At 43.3% G+C, this 7569-nt stretch overlaps 1 protein-coding gene across 1 annotated transcript in view; it reads left to right on the top strand.

Moving 5' to 3' along the window:
• Positions 1-3579, top strand: part of DENND5B (DENN domain containing 5B) — a 76079-nt gene extending 72500 nt beyond the window's left edge. Inside the window, exon 18 of the mRNA XM_008055289.1 lies at positions 1546-3579. Within this exon, the coding sequence (XP_008053480.1) occupies positions 1546-1729 (184 nt within the window). The 3' untranslated portion in view covers positions 1730-3579. The remainder of the gene's footprint in view (positions 1-1545) is intronic.
• Positions 3580-7569: the final 3990 nt, after the last annotated feature.

The following is a 7569-nucleotide window of genomic DNA, read 5'->3' as shown; positions in this document are numbered from 1 at the left end:
CGGGTTTGAGACCCGCCTGGGCAACTTGGCGAGACCTCATCTCTACAATAAATCAAAAAAAATTAGCGAGGCGTGGTAGCACGCGCCTGTAGTTCCAGCTACTTGGAAGGCTGAGGTGGAAGGATCACTGGAGCCCAGCAGGTCGAGACTGCAGTGGCCGAGAGCATGCCACTGCACTCCAGTCTGGGCAACGGAGTGAGACTCCAACTCAAAAAAAAAACCAAATAGAGAATGTCTTTAATGTGCATAGACTTTCTAATATTCTTTTAGATTCTGCTGAGTTTTCCCATTGCTTTATATCACCTCATTACTGTTAGGGTACAGACAGGGTGAGGGTGGAGATGTGCTGGGAGGCGAGAGATACGCAGCACTGCCAGGGCTGGCAAACCAGAGGTGCGCGCTGAGAACCCAGAGATCCGAGTAAATTGCAAAGAATTGCGACACACAGAGGTGAGAGAAGAAAAGATTTATTTAAGAAAAGTTCACCTCCCACAGACAGGAAGTGGGCCTACACTCTAGATGAGTGTGGCATCATAGCCCCTCAGAGTCCTGGCTTAAATCCTTCTCTTGGAGATGTTGCACATGACTGCTGTGACTTCCTTATTGACCATCTGTGAATGTCTTGGAGAACCTGTGACACAGAGACCCATTAATGTTTGCCCACATTATCATAGCCCCTAGAGAAGGGCGTGACAAGGATTCTAATTCTCCTGCACCTTCTCAAACAACGTTCCTTAGACCTAAAGGAGTGTGTGCCTCCCCTTATCTCCTAGGCATTCCCAGTGGGTAGCTTCGGGGCATCCTTGACTTCCCTGTAGAAAGTGCCCAATTTACTGGAAGATCGAAGGAGGGTGCTCTCCCTCTGAGCAGTTATAACTTTTGTAATTACAAGTTTCATGACTTTTACAGTCCTTGCCCAATGCATGATGTCTTAGGGCTTGTAAATTCCCTTTACTCTAGGCAAGCTTGATTGCCACTATGAGATACCTCAGATACCTGGAGGTCTGTTTCTGAAAAGACAAAGTCAGTAAAGTTAATTATACCTAAAGTGTGCATTTCTCCAAAAGTATAGCTTCTACTTTCTCATCATTGTGTCAGAGTTTAAGAACAAGATGTTCGTGACCCGCCTGGGCAGCGAGACCTCATCTCTACAATAAATCAAAAAAATCAGCCGGGCGTGGTAGCGCATGCCTGTAATTCCGGCTACTTGGAAGGCTGAGGTGGAAGGATCACTGGAGCCCAGCAGGTCGAGGCTGCAGTGGCCGGGAGTGGCCACTGCACTCCAGTCTGGACAACAGAGTGAGACTCCAACTCAAAAAAAAAGAACAAGATGAAAAATGACTTCCCATTCTCGGTCTGTCCTTTCAATTACTCTCCTTTTACAAGTAAATAGCTTCTTGGCTTTAGTTTCCTTTTCTGACCTCATAGCCTGGCTAGGTTTTTGCACCATCGAGCCCCACACCTTCCCAGTTGAAAGCAGCATTGCGTACCTTGTGCTGCCAGGAGGCCAGCAGTGCTCAGAATTGTTTCTGTTTGGGTTTGCAGGGACCGCCTGCTCCCACAGTGGATTCCGTTGCTCGCCGAGTGTCCTGCCATCACTCGGATGTATGAGGAGAGCGCCCTCCTTCGAGACCGCATGACGGTCAACTCCCTCATCCGAATCCTGCAGACCATTCAGGACTTCACCATTGTCTTGGAAGGATCTCTCATCAAAGGAGTGGACGTGTAACCCAGCTGGCTAGAAACTCAGTCCAAGCTTTGCTCCTGAACCTTCCCCAAATACGGGGAACGATTTGGACTTGTCTGACAGTAGTGGGTCACTGCAGGGCAACCAACATATGCCCCAAGTTGAACAATCCTCACTCTGCAGACAAGGCAAAAGGTTGTATTGTAGTTCATTTGAACCTGGAATTCAGTATCAAATAGAGTATTTTCATGTGTTAGATGTGTGTAAATATGCTATCTTCTTTAAGAAATTATATTACTCTAATAAGATGTTTTCTTAGATTGAATATTCCTGTGACTTAAAGTAGCTTAAAAATGTCGAGGATTAGGGGGAAGAGTGGTGCTAGCCAGGAAGAAGCCAGTACACATGTGTAAATATCACGCCACCCAGTCGGGCTTTTTTTCCTCCAGGTATCACAAAGGAACCCAGAGTGCATTGGTAGGTGGTAGCCGTCCATCCTGGTGTCTTACCCTTTGTTCTATGAATGTATACAACTTTACCTACTGTACTGAGAGTCCTCCTCACTGGTGTCTTTTAAGTTACAAACTGTTTTATACATTTGAATTGTGAGTCACTTTTCCAGTTTTTCTGGAAAAATTTTCAGTCGGCACAGATGAAGATAATTCAGGTATTTTAAATACTAGACCCCAGGAGCTTGGTTGAACTGGAAAGAGAACACACAGAGCCCTGAGAAGTGTGTTAAATTGTGGGATTATAACTTCTTTATACTTTGGAAAGATTAGCCTAGACTAACTTCATTCTTGGCATTTTTATTCTTGTTATTTGAGGTACTTTGGGGAGATGTGAATTTCAAAGCGTTAGACTCATAGTTTGATTCTGTACTTTTAATTTGCCCATTTAAACTCTGTAGTGGTCCTTTACCTCTTAAGGATAACCTCCAGCCCTGTCTTTGTTAGGTTCCAATCACCCCCCCATGCCCATCCCCCCTCAGGAAATGGAAGGAATGTCTAAAAGGGAGGGGGACTCTATGTAGCTTGGAATGTTTTTGTGAAAGTATTTGTTGACCATGATAATGCAAATAACAGAAGGAGCAAGAAAGAATGAACCCTTTCTGGGTGTTTCAGGGCAAGCTTTATGTTCCTTTGTGAGATGGGCTAATAATGTAAAGCAAATGGCCCAGAGAATTTCAAAGCCACTGCAGTGCAGACTGACAAAATGGAAGCAAAACAAGAGGCAACAATTTTGAAAGACCAAAAGTTGTAACTTTCCAGTTCGATATTTTAGAAAGAAGTTAAGTAAGTGTAGTGCTAGCTAGTTACCCTCCATCTTCATCTTCTGGTAGGTCCTGTGACTCCAAGTAGGCATTTGCACATTGCTAGCTGGGAAATAGTCTCCGCACAGCTCCAGGTTTTGTTCCCAGCTGTGACTGAAAAGTGAAGCTGTGGCCACTCGGGATTCCTTGTGAAATCTGAGGTCCTGGGCTTAAGTCAACAGTGTTGTTTCCCTTACTTCTAATGGAACAAGTGCCTCACCCCCGTTATAAAATGCTGTATCCAGCCAGCAAACTGAGCATGTGGCTTCATACTTGAGAAGGGGAGCTGATGGCTGCATTTAGAAACCCATGGAAATGGTTTAAGAAATGGTTCTGCGCCTTTGGGAGGCTGAGGTGAGTGGATTGCCGGAGCCCGCGGGTTCGAGACCCACCTGGCAACTTGGCGAGACCTCATCCCTACAATAAATCAAAATGAGCCGGGCGTGGTAGCACACGCCTGTAGTTCCAGCTACTTGGAAGGCTGAGACGGAAGGATCACCCGAGCCCAGCAGGTCGAGGCTGCGGTGGCCGGGAGCGGCCACTGCACTCCAGTCTGGGTGACAGAGTGAGACTCCAACTCAAAAAAAAAAAAAGAAGAAATGGTTCTGGGTCCTGGGTAGACCAGAGTGTGTTTGCCTGAAGCTAAAGTGTGTCTACAGTGGTGTGGCTGTTTCAGGGACTTGGGAGGTCTCTCATGGGGACATCCAGAACCTGTTTCACATGGCTGCTACTGTGCTGAGTGACCATAAACAAGAGAGTGTTCCAAGTTCAGGTTTCATGCTTATATCTCTCCCATGAAGCCACGCTTCTGACAGGTTCTGGGCAGCCAGAGGGATTGCTTAGGTTGGTGTGCTAGAATAGAATCATCTGACCAGGCACAGTGGCTCATGCCTATAATCCCAGCACTTTGGGAGGCCAAGATGAGAGCATGCCTGAGCCCACAGGTTCAAAACCAGCCTGGGCAACTTGGCGAGACCTCATCTCTACAATAAATCAAAAAACTAGCCGGACGTGGTAGCGTGCGCCTGTAGTTCCAGCTACTTGGAAGGCTGAGGCGGAAGGATCGCCGGAGCCCAGCAGGTCGAGGCTGCGGTGACCAGGAGCGTGCCACTGCCCTCTAACCTGGGCAACAGTGAAACTTCTACTCAAAAAAAAAAGAATAGAGTCATCTAGCTCAGCCTTCTCACTTTATAGATGGGAACACTTAGGGGTCAGAGAGGTTAAATATTATCCTTATCCCACAGCTGGTCACTGACAGCACAGACTCTAAAATTAACATCATCTTATTGCATCAGGCTAAATGAGACCGACTTTCCAAGCATTCTTTCTGCCGTTGGGTCTTTATTCATCTGCCTACACAAGGGGGAAATAAGGATTAATCCTCATTTATAATATTCATTTGTAAGGACTAATATTCATCATAACACATTTTTAACACATCACTCAAGTTATTGAGAATTACATCTGTTGTAAAAACTGGGAGCAAAGTTGGATATGGGGTCTGTGAGTGAAGCCATTAATTTAAAAAGTAATACTTAAAAAAAGTGATTACTGAAGTTTCACCTTCATACTTTGTACAGTATGACTATCCCAGTGAAATGAATGATTAAAGACACATCTTCTCAGACATGGGGCCCTTTAGTCAACTTGGGAACCACACACTTATTGCAGTGAGACAGCCTGTGCCCGAAGACCTCCTTGTCAGCTGCTGGCCAATACCCCCCTTCTTTTGAATATTCCCGATGCTGGTAAATTTGGTCTATAAGAATACATTTAATATTTGGAAACAATATAAAGTTATTAGGGTCCAAGCTTAATGAATAAAAAGATAGAAAGGATGCATAAGCCAGGTGTGGTGGCTCATGCCTTTAATCCCAGCACTTTGGGAGGCTGAGGCAAGAGGATTGCCTGAGCCTGGGATTTTGAGACCAGCCTGGGCAACATGGCGAGACCTTGTCTCTACATAAACCAAAAACTTAGCCGGACATGGTGGCACACGCCTATAGTTCCAGCTACTCGGAAGGCTGAAGCGGAAGGATCGCCTGAACCCAGAAGGTCGAGGTTGAGGTGGCCGTGGGTGCACTCCAACCTGGGCAACAGAGTGACACTTCGACTCAAAAATTTTAAAAAGGATGCTTAAGCTGAGTTTGGGGTTACATAAGAAGTGCAATGATAAAGAAATAAGATTAGTCAGGTGTAGTAACGCATGCCCATAGTCCCAGCTACTTGGGAGGCTGAGGCCGGAGGATCACTTGAGTCCAGTCCAGGCCACATAGCAAGACATTGTCTCAAAAAAAAAAAAAAGACTTAATTCTTCCACAGCTGATAACTCAGTCAGTGCCAAAATATTTTGAGCACAACAGTAGCAGAATTCTTATAATAAGTGTGCGTAGCTTTTAAGCTGATTTTTTGGAAGGACCATATCCACATAGAGGTATCCTTTCTGCTATGGTAATTTTAAAAATATATTACTTTAGAATCACATCTCAAAATTAAAGTAAGTAAAAATCAATGTTTTAATTGGCTTTTTTCCTCCAAATAAATGCTTGGGACCATACTTAGTATTTTCACATAGTAATATCTTGAGAAGAAATTGTTTTAAAATTAAATTGCCAAAAATATTACCTCCTGTAAAGTATATCATCCAGGTGTTTTTAATACATCATGGAACCCTAAATCTCGACCTTCATGACACAGTGGCATTACACCCACATGGGTATTAAATGTTGGTATTGTGTGTGAGATCTAGGTGAGGAAAGACAGGTACAGAAGACAAAAGTAGGCCCTCCCACCCAGCTTTCACTGGAAATGAGAATCTGACATAGGAAGCCTAAAGCTTGCGAAGTTTAGATCATCCTCTAAAACTTATTTTGAATGTTTCACACAACTTTTGTAACCCTGTGGTATTTACTTTTCACGTGGCTTTTTAAAAAAATCATTTTAATAAACTTCTGTCATATTATATGAATGATATGGGGGAAATAGTAAGCTGCTCATATTTCCTTTTTTGGCAATAAAGCACTGTTGTATGTAAATGTGAGTGAAAAAGAGAGGTCAAGACTATAAAGAACAGCTTCCGAGTAGTACATGTTGACACCCCTAAGTATTTTGAAATGTGAGGCAGCAGACAGGGCCTCAGATCCCCAGGGAGACGTCTGACAGCATTGGGAGTGTAGCTTTTCATAATGAAATCTCCCTTTGCTGATGAAAATTATAATTTTTACATAGACTTTTCATTGAGGAAACTGTATTTTCTGTGAGGTTTACAGAAACTAATCTATCCTTTTCACTATGTTGAAAGGACAATCTGAATTTCAGTATTAACACACCTTCACTGATTGAGAAGCTTGGAGCCCTTCTCTCCTTTTATAAAGTAGATCCTATTTCCAAGTCATCTGTGTCTTTTGAAGTCTCCATTTCTTATATAAGTATTTACTACATTACCGTTTAGTATAAACGGTACAAATTGAATTCCAAGCTTTTTGGAGAGGTTGCTGATGTGGTGTGACCAAAAGAATCCAAGGAGACCCTCACCCTCCCACATCAGGACAGGATAAAGACTGGCTTCAGAGAGGTCTCATATTAAGCTCGAGTGAAATAATTCCAATAAAATCTCTCCTCGTTTGAAGGGATACAGAGAACCCTTGGGGTATGTAGGAGGGAATCATGCTTGGTCCAGTTACCTGGATGTACTTGGGTCCAGTCTTGATTCTAAACACCAGTTCTTGTTGACAGTGGAGAGGCATGGTAGGGAGTTCCCAGTGTCAGTCAGCTAAGGGTGTGAAACGATGAAGTCCTCTGTGTTACACTTGAACCATGTATAAATGTACCCTGTATATCTTTTTTTTTAATTAGCAGTTCTGCATTTAAATTATATTGTTTTTCTTTGTATTGTTAACAAAATTCATCAGAACTGGATTTTTTTTTCCTCATCTGACCATAATATAAAATTTGAAGAGTATTGTGATATTAAGCACTTTAACAAACATATCAGACAAACTGAGGTGGGTTTTTCAGGTTTTGGAGTACATTTAAATATGACTTTTCATGCTTTGTTCTTTACAAATAAAACTGTGGGGTTGATACTTTGTTTTGCTTCATTATTGTAGAATTTTGAAACTGGGTGTTTCACAGGATAAGAGACTTGAGAAAGCAGACAGATCAAGGCCAGGTGTGGTGGCTCACACCTATAATTTCAACACTTTGGGAGGCTGAGGCTGAAGGATCACTTGAGCTCAGGAGTTTGAGACCAGCTGCATTACACAACAAGACCCCATCTCTGCAAAAAGGTAAAAAATAAATTAGCCAGCATGGTTGTGTGCGCCTGTAGTCCCAGCTACTTAGGAGGCTGAGACAGGAGGATTGCCTGACCTCAGGAGGTTGAGGCTGCAGTGAGCTGTGATCATGCCACTGGACTCTAACCTGGGCGACAGAGTGAGACCCTGACTCAGAAAAAAGAGTAAATATGAAATATATTTATGAACTTGGGAACGGTAATTTTTGTTTGTTAGTTTTGTTTTGTTTTGTTTTGAGTTGGAGTCTCACTCTGTCACCCAGACTGGAGTGCAAT

The sequence above is a fragment of the Carlito syrichta genome, unplaced genomic scaffold (genome assembly GCF_000164805.1).
Source record: "Carlito syrichta isolate Samal-C Ts95f unplaced genomic scaffold, Tarsius_syrichta-2.0.1 Scaffold301813, whole genome shotgun sequence".
Classification (NCBI taxonomy): Eukaryota; Metazoa; Chordata; class Mammalia; order Primates; family Tarsiidae; genus Carlito; species Carlito syrichta.
This window is presented reverse-complemented; position numbering and strand designations above follow the sequence as displayed.